The sequence below is a fragment of the Micropterus dolomieu genome, linkage group LG19 (assembly GCF_021292245.1).
Source record: "Micropterus dolomieu isolate WLL.071019.BEF.003 ecotype Adirondacks linkage group LG19, ASM2129224v1, whole genome shotgun sequence".
Taxonomy (NCBI): domain Eukaryota; kingdom Metazoa; phylum Chordata; class Actinopteri; order Centrarchiformes; family Centrarchidae; genus Micropterus; species Micropterus dolomieu.
Genome location: NC_060168.1, coordinates 14,580,936 through 14,595,802, shown reverse-complemented (window position 1 = coordinate 14,595,802; position 14,867 = coordinate 14,580,936). Strand labels below are relative to the sequence as shown.

The following is a 14,867-nucleotide window of genomic DNA, read 5'->3' as shown; positions in this document are numbered from 1 at the left end:
CGGAAGGTTCCCCTTAGTGTATTACCAACAGTAACCTTGGAAACGGTGGTCCCAGCTCTTTTCAGGTCATTGACCAGCTCGTCCCGTGTAGTTCTGGACTGATTTCTCACCTTTCTTAGGATCATTGAGACCCCACGAGGTGAGATCTTGCATGGAGCCCCAGTCCGAGGGAGATTGACAGTCATGTTTAGCTTCTTCCATTTTCTAATGATTGCTCCAACAGTGGACTTTTTTTCACCAAGCTGCTTGGCAATTTCCCTGTAGCCCTTTCCAGCCTTGTGGAGGTGTACAATTTTGTCTCTAGTGTCTTTGGACAGCTCTTTGGTCTTGGCCGTGTTAGTAGTTGGATTCTTACTGACTGTATGGGGTGGACAGGTGTCTTTATGCAGCTAACGACCTCAAACAGGTGCATCTAATTTAGGATAATAAATGGAGTGGAGGTGGACATTTTGAAGGCAGACTAACAGGTCTTTGAGAGTCAGAATTCTAGCTGATAGACAGGTGTTCAAATACTTATTTGCAGCTGTATCATACAAATAAATAGTTAAAAAATCATACATTGTGATTTCTGGATTTTTTTTCTCTCTCAGTGGACATGCACCTACGATGACAATTTCAGACCCCTCCATGATTTCTAAGTGGGAGAACTTGCAAAATAGCAGGGTGTTCAAATACTTATTTTCCTCACTGTAGATTTGAATGATTGTTTTGCATTACTACTTGTGTTTTTCTTTTCAGCTCCTACATGTTCGATCAGCTCAGCTATGTTTATCAAATGGGATACAATGTTAAACAAATTTCTCTGGAATGGCAAATTAGATGTTTGTTGTTAGGACCATAAAAAGGAGAAAGAGTAAAAAAATTGTGATTGACACTGAGTAATGGGAGGACTCATAAATGTTTCAGACTGGAAGATACAGATGTAGTATCTTATTACTCCAAATAAATATGCTATATATGATGTGTCTGAAATTTTATCCTCTTATTTTGTTATGTGAAACGTTAAAATCAAATAGGATTGGTGTGAAAAGGGAATAGAAATGTATAATGAAAAGATCTGTGGGTCCAGGAGTTATCTTATTTGTGATATTAGGTGCAATGCTTTCTTAAATAATTGATGAAAAGGGAGAAATATTTTTCTCAGAATTTGGAGAATAAGCCCTTAAGCAATAACAAAGTTCTTCAAAAGTCAACAAATGGAAAGAACGAGTGAAGCATTTTGAAAGCAAGTAGAAAATCACTTAAAAAATCCAAGCCGATATTGAAGGTCTTGAAACAAGATGGGCTAAATAGCTGTGCTACGTAAAGTGATGTCATAGCTGCAGTGGATGACCTTAATGTACCCAGGTACAGCTAGATGGTTAGAAGTGTGTTCACGTGACTTTGTGTTTAGATATAGATGCTCACACAGACTTTCATCCATGTATAGGTATGTATGTGTAAGTAGACATGGTATATCTCCGTATTAAGGACACATCTTTTATTTATACATTTTCATTCATGGAAATTGTAAATTAATTGAATTGATTTTTCAAGAAAGTAAAAAAAAAAAAAGGCTAACTTTAAAAATTAGTTAAAGCCACTTCAATGTCTCCTTTTCTGCTGTAGGGAGAAGAAAACCAGATGGTAGATCCTCGTGTGATACATGTCATGCTGGCAGAGGAGGAGGTAAGGTTCTCATAATATAAATCTAACTATATTCTGTAATTGTGCTGTATATTATCATACAGTGGCTGAAGTATTTTAAGCTTTAGATTGAATTGGAAAATACATTTCCCCCATTTAGTGTGGTAAGAATGGGCGGCGGAGGAAGGACAGTGAAACAATGAAGGGTGACAATGGACGCAGGCGTAGGACTGCCTCCGAAGGTGAGGATGACTTGAACTTGAAACGTTTTAAAGGAGCAGGTGAAACTGGAGCTGACGGGCAAAACTGTGCCGATTCCAACGAAACCCCAGCGGAAGGGATGGGGATCTGGAGTGGAGACTTGAGCGAAAGAGTCAGCAGCACAACCAAAAACGGAAGCTCTTCAGAAGGAACCTTCCCCCAGGGCAGAGGGCCATCCCCCAACACCAACTCCACTCTCCAGATGGACCAATCAAACGCTACTCCTCCTCGTTATCCCGCCCACGTCAAAGAAAACGGTCGCTCACTCTCCACACAAGGGGCAGCTGACTCCACCACTGCCGTTACTCACACCCCCACCCCTCCTCCCCTCAAACCAGCCCCCTCTCCCTTCTCCACCACATCTTTCCCCTCACTAGGCCAGATGCCAAGCCTGGTCCCTGGAGCGCCAGCCCCCAAGGCCTCCCCTTCACCCCAGCCAGACAGAGAGGAGGCTTCCCAGTCAACTTATTCCAAAGCTGCTCTTGTTTCCCCGGGGCCTGTCACCATTTCTTGGTCGCATGAGAGCGGCCCTAGTGTGACACTTTCTGCTTCTGTTGGTTTTAGTCCTAAAGCCCCCACCTGGGGAAGCCAGACTGAGGTAAGATGATCAAAATGAACAGTACCGTTAGTACCATTTATACGATGCCTTCGTAAGTGATCACAGTTTTGTTATTAACGTCATTGTACTTAACCGCATTGTTTTTTCCAGGGCTCTAAAACTCCATCAGGTTTTCGTTTGCCCCAGGCTTCTGCTTCTGTATTTGGGGACGTTACCTCTCAGAGCAATGGAGCTCCTGCCACTACCCCAACCTCCCAGGATGCTCCCAGGCCCTTTGGCTTCGGCTTTGGCGGAGCAAAGAACGAGACTCAATCTCAGCAAGACCAGAACTTGTTTTTCCAGTGCATGACCCAGAATTCTAGCTCCAGCCCAAGTCTAGCTGCTGGTCAGACTCAGTCCAAGGACACCAATTATTTCACCGCAGTGTCTGAGAGCCTGAGTAAAGAGCCCCCAAGCCTTTTCAAGCCCACAACCTCCAGTGAAGGGCTGAAAAAGCCTGAGCAGCCCAAAGTGCCTGAGACCCATCCGACGGGAAATGGTGTGCTCAACAAATCCTCATCTGCCTTCCAGGGCATAGGGGGCTCTGCAGGAGGAAGAGGCTCTGCTATTGGTATTGTTGGTCTGGCTGCAGCCTCTGGGGCTCAGAGTACTTCTAAAAAGAGCAGTAATAATGGAACTTCTGTGGGGGGCTTAGGGCTACAATCTGTTTTTAATACTTCAGATAGCCACCAGAACCTTTTTCTGCAGGCCTCAAAAGAGCCCACCAATCCATTTCTGGCCTATGGGGACAAAACCTCCCACACCTCTTTTGCTGGCCTCACTGGGGGCGAGTCACAGACTCTCGGTCCTCCCTCGGACAGCAAACCAAACCTCTTCACTATGGTAGAGCCACCTAAGGGGATTCTGTCTTCCCCTTTCCCAGCACTCTCAGCAGCTGCTTCACCCAACTCTTCCTCCTCTCCAGCACCGGCCTCGTCACAGAGGTCACAGAGTGAAGGTACAAAGGAGGAGCAAGATGTTGGGGTGATGCCTCCATCCACCTCAGGCTGCCCCATGTTTGGAAGCACTGGCCCTGGAGCAATGGAGGAGGTCCCTGTGTCCTTCGACCAGAGCCAGTCTCAGAAGTTTACCCTGGAGGAAAGAGGCCAGTCATCCAAACATGACTCTGACTCCAGCAGCAACAGTGACTTATCAGACCTGAGTGAGAATGAGGAGGGCCCAGAGAAAGGCCAAGTCCCAGGAGGACCACCACACCCTGCCAAGGATGGGGCAATGTTGCCGAAAACTAAAGTCCAAGGGGCCGCTAAGAGCCGTCCACGTAACAAGCCTTTCAAAGGTAAGTCCTGTCCACTCTCAAGAACCCCTGTATCATTTGTGGTGACAAACTAAGCAATTAGATTAACACTTTGTATTGTGTCCACCAGTGGGCCAGTCTGTACTAAAAGACCAGAGTAAAGTGCGTCGTCTGAAGCAGTCTGGGGAGTCCTTTCTCCAGGATGGCTCCTGCATCAATGTGGCCCCTCACTTGCACAAGTGCCGCGAGTGCCGCCTGGAGCGTTACCGTAAATATCGAAATACAGATGGAGATAGTGATGATGATGACGACCCAAATGTGGCCTGTCGTTTCTTCCACTTCAGAAGGTACGCGTTTATATGCTAGTGCTGCTCAGTATCTTGCTTTGTGTACTTGAACGAAAGTTAAGGAAAGTTAGGGAAGCAATCATCGCAAACAATGACATGTTACATAATGAACCTTTATTTGCCTGTTACCAGGTTGGCTTTCACTCGAAAAGGTGTACTGCGTGTGGAAGGCTTCCTGAGCCCTCAACAGAGCGATTCAATGGCCATGGGTCTGTGGCTGCCTGCACCAGCTGTCCAAGAGGGCCTTGACCTCGATACGTCCAAGTACATCCTGGCCAATGTGGGAGACCAGTTCTGCCAGTTGGTCATGTCTGAGAAGGAGGCCATGATGATGGTGGAGCCTCACCGTGAGTATAAAGACATCTAACTGATCTCACCTGAGTCCATTTTTTTTTGGCATTTTAGGTTGTCTTATGCATTTATCTTACATTTTGTCTCAGCACTCAACCTGTCAGAAGGGACTATTGTGTGTGTAATCCTGTTTTTTGGCGGCCTGTCCTTCAGAGAAAGTGGCGTGGAAACGTGCTGTGCGAGGCGTCAGAGAAATGTGTGACGTGTGTGAGACCACCCTGTTCAACATCCACTGGGTGTGTCGAAAGTGCGGCTTCGGAGTGTGTCTGGACTGCTATCGGCTTCGCAGGAACAGGCCAAGAGAGGGTGAGTCGTTAGGGCGACATTTGGGGAACTTTCGAGCTAAGCTAACCAACAATGTTGCTGCATTAAACTGATATGTTTTATTTGACTGCATATTCTTTATTACATTAATAGAAACGTTTGGACAAGGTTAAGACTTGATAAGATGTTTTTGAGGTTGGGTGCGTTGGAAACACACAGGTCAATATGTTCTGTCCCTCAGATGTAGATGAAGGTCCAGAGGATGAGGTTTTCTCTTGGTTGAAATGTGCCAAAGGCCAACCTCATGAGCCACAGAACCTCATGCCTACGCAGATTATACCTGGGACAGGTAAAATATACATTATGATTTAATTACAAAAGTATCTGTCCCTACTCCACTAGCATCCAGTATTAAATACAATCTTGTATTGATACAGTAAGAGTTGTAATGATTGATTTTATTCCCTTTCTCCTTTAGCTCTGTACAACATAGGTGACATGGTGCACGCAGCTAGAGGCAAGTGGGGTATTAAGGCCAATTGTCCCTGCGCCAGTCGACACACCAAGCCTCTAGTGCGCCCTAGTGCCCCCAATGGGATTTCACAGGTACTGTTGTGCCACATGTTTATTTTTTTAGTTCTGCATTTTGACAAGTGGCTCTAATGTCTGTCTGTGCTTGTCTCAGCAGTCTACAACAAGCAGTGGTGGCGTCCTTGCAGCTGCAGCTTCTAGTACTGGACCCATTCAAAAATCAGAGGGAGAAACGTCAGCAATCAAAACAGAAACTACACAAACAGCAGCATCATCAGACAGTGGGGGAGGAGAAACTGTGGGAAGTACCAGTAACTCTGCCAGTGGTACGTCCTCCCCCTGTAACCTCCCCCAGTCCTCTTCCAAGGAGTCCCGCTTATCAGGGGAGGGCAACAGCTCTGCTCTGCACTGGCTGGCAGACTTGGCCACACAGAAAGCCAAGGATGACACCAAGGGTACGTAGAAAAAAGGAAATACTGAATCAGTGTAATTTGAATGCATAATCAGTATTAAAGTTGATGTTACATCAATGTCATCTTTGCAATCTTCAAGAATCTGGTTCTCTTCGCTCCATGATGAGTCGAGACAGTCGGCCGCCCTTTGGCCTGGATTCTCTCGGTGTCCTGTCAAAGCCTTCAGCTTCCAGCCCTAAGCTATTTAACAGCCTGTTACTGGGCTCCAGCATGGCCCAGTCCAAACCTGAGGGGTCCAGTCTCCGGGACCTGCTCAACTCCGGACCTGGCAAACTCCCCCAGGGCCCTGGAGAGAGTGGGGTTCCATTCCCCTCTGTATTTACCTCAGCAGGCGTACGTATAAAGCTTGCATTATTCCTTATTCCTTTTAGTTTTATGTGTTCCAGGTGTACATATCTTTACTAAAAAGTCTATTAGCCAGTCCCTCCAGGATATCGCAATGTTACGATCACAACTATTAACACAAACTTAACATATCTCTGTGAATTCAGCACGTCTTGAAATTTTGACCAGTCACCACATTTTTTCTGCAAATTTGACCTATCATCGCTGTTTCCCGCAAAACGTTGTCATACATCAGCAAACTCAATTCCTTGTTTACAAGACAGAGTAGACATGTCATACCAATGTCTCAACAAAAACAACAAAGGGCTGTGAAAAACAGCATCCACATCTTCTTTACCAAAGCTGGAGGTAAACTGTTTTGCAAAATGTGCAGTATTGCGGTCGAACATAAAAGAAAACAGTCTATTGACAAACACAACCATCACAAAACAAACACAGAGAGCGGCAGAAACGCATGGAGGACGTCAGACGAGACAGATCACTGTGACACAGGCTGTTGCATTCTGGAGGTACTGTTTAATGATTCAGCAATATTTCTCAATATCTATATATATCTCACATCTACCTTTGCAAATTTCACGTATTCCCACAATTTAATCGCAAAAAAAATGCCCAACAACATTGCAAGTTGCAATGTTTAGAAAAACTGCCACAAAATCAGGCATTTTAGGCCACAACAATCACAGAAAAAGGGTAAATAGAGAAATAGATCACCAGACAAACCCAGAGTCACTTGAAATCTTATTTATAATGCTGACCGCCACATTTTGGTGTATTTCAGCAACAGGTAATAGTGATTATGGAAAGTACTTTGATTTTTCAGCGTTAAGTCTCAAATGCATTATTTCATGCTTTCAAATAATGTATGAAATCATGCATTTAAGTCAGTCAGTGTCGATTACAAATTGTGTAACTGCCTTTACTGATGTAGTAATGAACCAGGAATTGCCAGGGCAGAAACTTCAAACAAAAATTACTTCCAAAAAAAGATTGATGATTATTCACCTGTGAGTACACAGCTGGGTAATCAAATAATGTGTTTTTTGTCTGTCAGAGTGACAAGCTAAAGAGCAGCCTCCCGAACTTCCTGGATCACATCATTGCCTCAGTTGTGGAGACCAAGAAGGCTGAAGGCCGTCGGACCGGCGCCTCTGAGGGCGGCGAGCTAGGTGTGTTGGGGGGCCGCAAAGATGGAGTTATGGGCCTTAGTGTTTTGGAACCACATACCTCACACTCCTGGCTCTGTGACGGGCGACTCCTCTGCCTACAGGATCCCAGCAACAGCAACAATTGGAAGATCTTCAGGGAGTGCTGGAAGCAGGGACAAGTAAGAACCACAACTGCTATAACTCCTGAGGCGTCTGTGGCAGAAACATGACGGACCACTACAAGAAAGTTTGCTTTTGGTGAAACATCTTCTGTTGCCCCGTCATCTGTGTAATCTCTTCTCCTTTGTTTCCAGCCTGTGTTGGTGTCAGGGATACACAAACGGCTGAAAAGCCATTTGTGGCTGCCCGATGCCTTCAGTAAGGAGTTTGGAGACCAGGATGTAGACCTGGTCAACTGTAGAAACTGTGCTATCATCTCTGATGTGAAGGTGCGAGACTTCTGGGACGGCTTCCAGGTCATCTCCAGTGAGTGCTTAAGCAATTTATCCTAAATTAATTAATGCTTATTTGTTTGCATTAATTGATTTACATGCATGCCATTGTCTTATTTTAGCTTGTGTTTCTCTGTCAGAAATAGTAGCTAGTATGTTTTTTCTTTGTGAATGCAGAGCGACTGCAAGATAATGACGGCCAGCCCATGGTGTTGAAATTAAAAGATTGGCCTCCAGGTGAAGACTTCAGGGACATGATGCCCACACGGTGAGGAACCTTAGAAATATGTTGCTTCCACGTGTGTGTAATGCGTTTGCTCACCAACGAGGCTTCCTGCTTCATGTCCATAGAGGGTTATTTACTTACACACACATATATATATATATATAAACAGCTGCATGTTACAAAACGCGGACATGGTGGGTATTTTACAATCTGCAGTAAACACACCAGTGCACGTCATTCAGTACCACATTGGTTTCGATCCACATGCTGCGCACCTGCTGCTGTGAAAATGGAAGTTTATTAATCGCAGCAACTTTATAACATACTGCTGATGGAAAAAGTCAGCCAAGCACAGACACATAATGGGAGAGAGAAACACAAAAATGTGGAGTAACCACCATATTTTGGCTATGTTACTTTAAGGAATGTTTGAGAAATGCCACACAGGCCATGAATGCAAAACTATTTTTGTGAATCAGTTATTTCCCTTATAAGATTTTAGAAAAGGATGAATCTGATTTTAGCTTTAGGATTGTCTTTGTGAATTGTTAAGATTTGCAAATCTCACATCTATGTTGTCTTGTACTTTTCCCAGGTTTGACGATTTGATGGAAAACCTTCCCTTGCCCGAGTACACAAAAAGAGATGGTCGTCTAAACCTTGCAGCCCGTCTGCCCAACTTTTTTGTGCGCCCTGACCTTGGTCCTAAGATGTACAACGCCTATGGTGAGAAGGAGTGGCTGAGTCTGACAGACATTTTTCATTCCCTGTCACCTCAGTTAGATGTCCCAGCTCTCATTTGTCATCACCTTCATCTTCTCACTCCCTCACTGTCTTTCTTTCCCGCAGGCTTAATCTCCACTGAAGACAGAAAGGTGGGAACCACTAACCTCCACCTGGATGTTTCTGATGCTGTCAATGTCATGGTGTATGTTGGCATCCCTCACGGAGATGGAAACGAGGAAGAAGGTCAGTGGACTTAAATCTCTCTCTCTCTCTCTCTCTCTCTTTCTCTCTCTCTCTCTCTCTCTCTCTCTGAACATTTTATAGTACACTGTTGAGCTGTTAAACATTATGAAAAGATCTACTTATTTCACAAAACAAAATAATTTTCTGTAAAAAATATTTTCTATTTACAATATTATATGCACATGATTTGAGTTTTTTGCCCTTACTAAGTCCAAGACATTGTGTAGAATATACATGGGAGATAAAAGAAACAATCCATTTCAAACACTGTTCATTACTCACTTGTCCTTCATCAACTGACCCTCCTGAACAATCTTTAAGAATATTTTCACAGCTGTTTCCCCGAACATTATGCTTTTACTGTTTTAGTTGCTCCAGGCCTTTTTGACTTGGTTAGGACCCTGAAAAGACCCATCAGTGGGTCTCATTCATTTACACTGTGGCAAAATTTCTCATTCACAGAGGCAGATATCTCTGGGCGCAAAGGTCTGTAGACTTTCAATTGTATCACTTCAGTAGCATGCCCTTCTTCTTGACTAACTCCCCTTCTTCACCTCCCCCTCCCCCCCATCCTTCTGTTATCTGTGAAGTAGGGGCCAGAGCACTGCACCCCGTCTGTTAGTTTCTGCTTTAGCATGTTTTGCACATTTCTGTGTAAATGCAACCTTTATTATAACATCTTAAATGAATACTGGATGGCGTTCAAATTTCTGTTGTTGCCCTTTGGAGATCCTGCCTTTCTTCTTCTATGTAGATTTCAAGGTGGGGTTAGAAAATTTGTACTGTTTTGGGTTCAGCATCTGCAGCAACGTTTATATTCCACTAATTGACATGGAGTTAACACAAGATTTAATATAATTACCGCACTGGGATTATCTTCAGTTACTGTTAGTGTTGGGTGAGTTGTGCTCTGGTCCTTACACTGTGGGAGAAATTTTTGAATGAAGGGCATCTAGAATTGGCAACCCTATTCCCTGGCTTCCTGTCACACATCACAGTGACACTGACGCATACCCAACAGTATGACCATAGGCATGCTGTCCTCATACACTGGTTCCTCTTCTTCTTAGAATCAAGGGATTTTCTTTACTCGCACATCAAAGCAAACACACATTTAACTGATTCATCCTGGCCACTAAATTTAGGGCTGTGAATGAAACATTTGTGAGTGTTTTTGTTTTTGTGAAATAATAATGACTGTGCCAGCGCACAAACGCACATGCACACACATTGTTAGGTAGTGAAGGGAAACACCAGGAATAAACAACTTTGAGCTGTTGAAAGACAAAGGTCCACTGAAGCAAACACATTAGTCATGAATGTGTTTGTTTTCACTTATCATCTTTCTGGATAACTAAGTACTAAAATGAGAGGTCATTAAATGTTCGGGCAGCAGTGTTAGCTGCCCTGTATAATCAACCTTAGGCTGTGGATGTGAACATCGTGTCAGTAAATGTGATTGTGTAGTTTGTAACTTCGTGCTTCTCTTTGCCCCAGTGGTTCTCAACTGGTCCGGTCAGTTATACAATTCTTTAATGCACTAGAAACATCAGTCCTGTTAGGGCACTGTGATGGCATTTTCGTGTTTTGCTAGAGGCTATATTAATAGCTTCTTTTCAGACACATTTTCATTTTGACTTCTTTAGGGTGAAACGCACGTGACTGCTGCTGAGGATGTCTGTGTCATGACAGTACACAGAACAGTACAGAAAAGCTCTAGGAAATGATTGCTCTTCAGAATAAAACTATTATGGCCTACAATCCTGCAGTCCACTTACAATAGACCTGCAACCCACTGTGGGGTCACGAGCCACCAGTTGAGAACCACAGCTCTGCGCCATTTTTGTCAAACAATATGATGGATGTACATTAATTCAGTTGTTTAAGAATTCTGCTCTGAAAGATGAGAAATGCGGATGTGTCTTGACACTCCCGGTCACTCTCCCAGGACTGAGGCATGATACGTCAGTCATCAAACTTTAGTAAAGAAAAGACACTAATGTTCAAGTAATGTTGAAACATCAACAATCACAACTCAAACCCTCATTCATGAGGCCACTTAAGGTGAACTCTACTGTAAGATCTTGTCATAGACACACTGCTGATGACCCTTTGGTGCCCTGCATGTGTGTGTGTTGTTCTTTATGTTGGTTCCTCCAGAGGTCATAACCACCATTGAGGAGGGCGATGTGGATGAAATGACGAAGAGGAGGGTGTATGAAATAAAGGAGAAACCTGGAGCTCTGTGGCACATCTACGCGGCCAAGGACGCTGAGAAAATCAGAGAACTGCTCCGCAAGGTCAGCAGCCAGTAGATTTCTGTCTAAACCAGCATCTGATCTCTCGAGCTGCAGTATCATTAGCAGTAACGCATTTTACCCTCAGACTCTGTGTCCTTTTACAAAGACAGTGATAGATTGAGTGAACAGTGCACTATCTTATGGCAGTCAGAAATCAGATTGTGAAAGCCCTTCAGAAAACTCTTTATGTGGGCTAACCTGTATTTTAATGCCTACTTACATTTTCTGAATTTATGTTAATCTGAACCCAGAATGGGGTTACCCTCCACTGTATCCTTGTTTTATAATACTAAGAAATAAACTGGTTTCTAACAACAACCAAAAATAATTGTGTGGTTCAGGTTAATTAACAGCATTATGCCATGCTTTACCCATATCTGTATCAGGTGGGAGAGGAGCAAGGTCAAGAGAACCCTCCAGACCATGACCCCATTCATGACCAGAGCTGGTACCTGGACCAGGTGCTCCGCCGCAGGCTCTATGAAGAATATGGTGTCCAGGGTTGGTCCATTGTACAGTTCTTAGGAGATGCTGTATTTATCCCTGCTGGAGCTCCACACCAGGTCAGACTTATTTTGTTATATTAAGAAAATTTTGTATAGATATCCATTTATTTAGATATTATTTATGAATGGCCCATAATTTAAGATCCATATTTTTCTTATCTTATTACATAATGTGTATGCTCTGCTCTTCCCCTCTCAGGTGCACAACCTGTACAGCTGCATCAAGGTGGCAGAGGACTTTGTGTCTCCTGAACATGTGAGGCACTGTTTCAGACTGACGCAGGAGTTCAGACACCTGTCCACTACTCATACAAACCACGAAGACAAGCTACAGGTTGGTCTGCTTTTCTCTCGTGTAGTTTCAGTGTCACATTTTAATGCACTCAACTAGAGAATGATCTTTGTGTTATGCTGTTTCTAAGCCCCAGTTTATGCAACTGTGTGTTTACATTTGTATAATCTGCCGCTTTACATGGACAAGAGAAGTGATTATTCAGACTAGGTTTATTTGTGGCTTAGAGTAATTGAATAAAAAATGAATTTACGGGAATCAAGTTCATATAGTTATTGAGGAAAATTATATCACAATAATTATCATTATTGTTTTATCGCCCAGCCCTAAGTTCAACCAATATAGTTTACATCATATAGACACATGAACTTAGAAAAATAAAGCGTGTCATTGCGTTCAGAACAGTGAATAAAAAAAAAAATACATTTCATTCAAGATTCGATTTCATGTGCTGAGATTAATCTTACCATTTATTGAGGTTAATTCTAAAATCTTCCAGACAGCACTTGAAGCTGTTTGTCTCAAATATGTGCACGCTGGTAGAAGAGATGCCGGAACAGCAATAATCAATCATAGGGAAAAAGTCTTCAGCAGTTTGACATTAAACTATAATTAATATCTTAAAATTCTGCTTTGGATATTTCTAAACTCTCCATGCATCATTAAAGGAACCTTAAAATAGCCTTAAGTGACAAAAAGTTTGGTTGCTGCTCAGATTTGCATTCTTCTTTTTTCATTGTTTGATTAAGCTGTTGATGATTGAAATTATGATTTTGCTAATTTCCGTCTCCATTTCTTGGATGAAGCTTTCGTACGGTTGCTTCTGTTTAGACAACATGTAACCTTTGAGAAGATTTGCTTATTTTGTTAAATGGAAAAAAGTAGTAAAAAATCATGTTATTATTCCTGAAAGTAAAGTATTGAAAACATTTTCTAACAATACCCAGCCGTTGTCAGTCGGTGTGAGTGTTATTATTGTTCTGGGACAGGAGATTGTTTCCATGTCTGTTGTTGCTTAACAGACTTCTCCTGTCGTTTTGTTTTTCTCAGGTGAAGAACATCATCTATCACGCTGTGAAGGACGCTGTTGGGACACTGAAGGCTCACGAACCTAAATTGGCACGCCCTTAGTTCCTCTCACTTAATGCTGTCCCAAAACAACCAGCCTGTGATGACCACCCCACTAAATACACACACAGTATGCATTACACACCTACATACACAAGTACAAGCTGCAGAGTGCAAAGATAGACTGTAGGTTTTTTGGGACAGTGAAGGTCTGGGTTTGGGGAAAGAGGACATTTGATTTGGGGAGGGATTAGACGGGAGGGGCTAGGCAGCGCTTGATGAAGGAAGTCCTTTATCGCTGTTACACAGTACGCTCAAACTTGTCTAGTTGTTTTCCAATTGTTTTTTTGTTTTTTTTGATTAACTCTGTATTTAAGGTCAGTGTGTTTGTTCTGTTGTTTTCATTGTATATGTAAGATGTGAGAATAAAGGAGGTAAAAGCTGACGTGCCTTTGGAGCAGAGGTTCAGCTACCATATAAGTGACTGACAAAATGTGAGTACTGGGCTAACTTTCCTATTTTGATGACAGTGATATTATTTTTCTTCAATAGGAGCGAGGTTAACATGTTTTTGTAGATTATTTTTTTTTGTTGTTGTTGGAGTTTTTAAACAGCTGATTGCTTCTGCCCTCTGTGGCTGAGATGAATTTGCGAAGCAGCCAGTGAGGGGAAGCAGACCAAAGTTTTGTATTTTTTGTTTTCTTATTTCACTTTTAGAGTAAGAAGTCTTTTCTTTTTATACGCCACAAGGTAATGATCAGGAGGACTTCAGAGAGGGCAGGTTTTTATTTTTTACATTATTCTTTGGTCACCTATCTTTGTCCCATCGGCTGAATGAACTGCAGACTTCCAACAATATTGTTCAAGAATCACAATTGCAGCTGAACAGAACTACTGGCCATTAACATTGTATCAATATATATATTGATCTTAGCAGTCTGTTTGATTTTTCACAATAAAGTATACAAAAACTATTGTTTGTTTTAATGGTAATTTTTACGAACAAAACCTGTGTGTGTACAACCAGGGTCTAAGTCATTGAAAAGTATTAAAATTATTGTAAAAGTATTGAAAGTGTTGAATTGTTTTCATTAGCAATTAATCTTGTAAAAAAAATTTTATTTAGTCAAAAGATTTACAGTTCACAATTATAATAAAACAGAAAAAAGCAGCAAATATTTTGAGTTATTTCCTGATAAATGATTTGAACAATCACTTGTTTATTAAAATAGTTGACAGTTTTCTGTTGATTGACTTGAATTGTTTAGGTAGTAGCCTGATTGTTTTATCTAACTGGTTTGTCTTGTGTGTTGTTGAAAATGGTTAGTGTGTTTTCATCTTAAATTCACTTGTTATAGTATTAAATTGTTGCCTTAAAAATTAAGAAAGAAACTTAGAATTCAAGTTTTAATTTCTCTCCTTTTCAGGGCTGAATTTGGTTTTATTTGCCACTAATTTACAAAATAAAGGTCTCAATCTCAGGACCATAATCATATGGGATGGAGCACAAACAAGATATAAATAATCTGATGTATGCCAATAACTGTAACTGCAGCAACAAAATCAACTTATACATAGATGGGCACCTTAAATAATACTTTTGAAGATACCTTTCTCTGAAATTCATTATGCATTAATTCTGACAGTCAAACAAAATATGATACTTGTTGTCATTACAAACGTTGCAAATCCACTGGTTTCTATCCAGACACCCTGAAATTGCAAATAGTCTGTCAGTACTTCTGGTTTTCAATCACCATAAAACAGGCTCTGGACAATTAAGTCCTGCATGGCTTTCCATTAGCTGTATTGTTACCAGTGTTAACAGTGCAGATTACTATATATCAGTGTGTTT

General features: G+C 42.1%; 1 protein-coding gene across 3 annotated transcripts in view; it reads left to right on the top strand.

Annotated features, from left to right (window-relative positions):
- Positions 1–13,986, top strand: part of kdm3b (lysine (K)-specific demethylase 3B) — a 27,236-nt gene extending 13,250 nt beyond the window's left edge. Inside the window, exons 6-25 of one of the 3 annotated variants that reach the window (XM_046030114.1) lie at positions 1,609–1,668; positions 1,787–2,485; positions 2,597–3,782; positions 3,871–4,087; positions 4,220–4,434; positions 4,592–4,744; positions 4,944–5,051; positions 5,181–5,308; positions 5,391–5,688; positions 5,786–6,039; positions 7,106–7,378; positions 7,514–7,685; positions 7,829–7,919; positions 8,473–8,603; positions 8,727–8,846; positions 9,309–9,332; positions 11,007–11,146; positions 11,533–11,709; positions 11,852–11,986; positions 12,995–13,986. In XM_046030114.1, the coding sequence (XP_045886070.1) occupies positions 1,609–1,668; positions 1,787–2,485; positions 2,597–3,782; positions 3,871–4,087; positions 4,220–4,434; positions 4,592–4,744; positions 4,944–5,051; positions 5,181–5,308; positions 5,391–5,688; positions 5,786–6,039; positions 7,106–7,378; positions 7,514–7,685; positions 7,829–7,919; positions 8,473–8,603; positions 8,727–8,846; positions 9,309–9,332; positions 11,007–11,146; positions 11,533–11,709; positions 11,852–11,986; positions 12,995–13,075 (4,662 nt within the window). In that variant the 3' untranslated portion in view covers positions 13,076–13,986. Of the gene's footprint in view, positions 1–1,608; positions 1,669–1,786; positions 2,486–2,596; positions 3,783–3,870; positions 4,088–4,219; positions 4,435–4,591; positions 4,745–4,943; positions 5,052–5,180; positions 5,309–5,387; positions 5,689–5,785; positions 6,040–7,105; positions 7,379–7,513; positions 7,686–7,828; positions 7,920–8,472; positions 8,604–8,726; positions 8,847–9,308; positions 9,333–11,006; positions 11,147–11,532; positions 11,710–11,851; positions 11,987–12,994 lie in introns of all 3 variants that reach the window. The other 2 variants (XM_046030113.1, XM_046030115.1) reach the window with 2 other exon arrangements.
- The last annotated feature ends 881 nt before the right edge of the window (positions 13,987–14,867 follow it).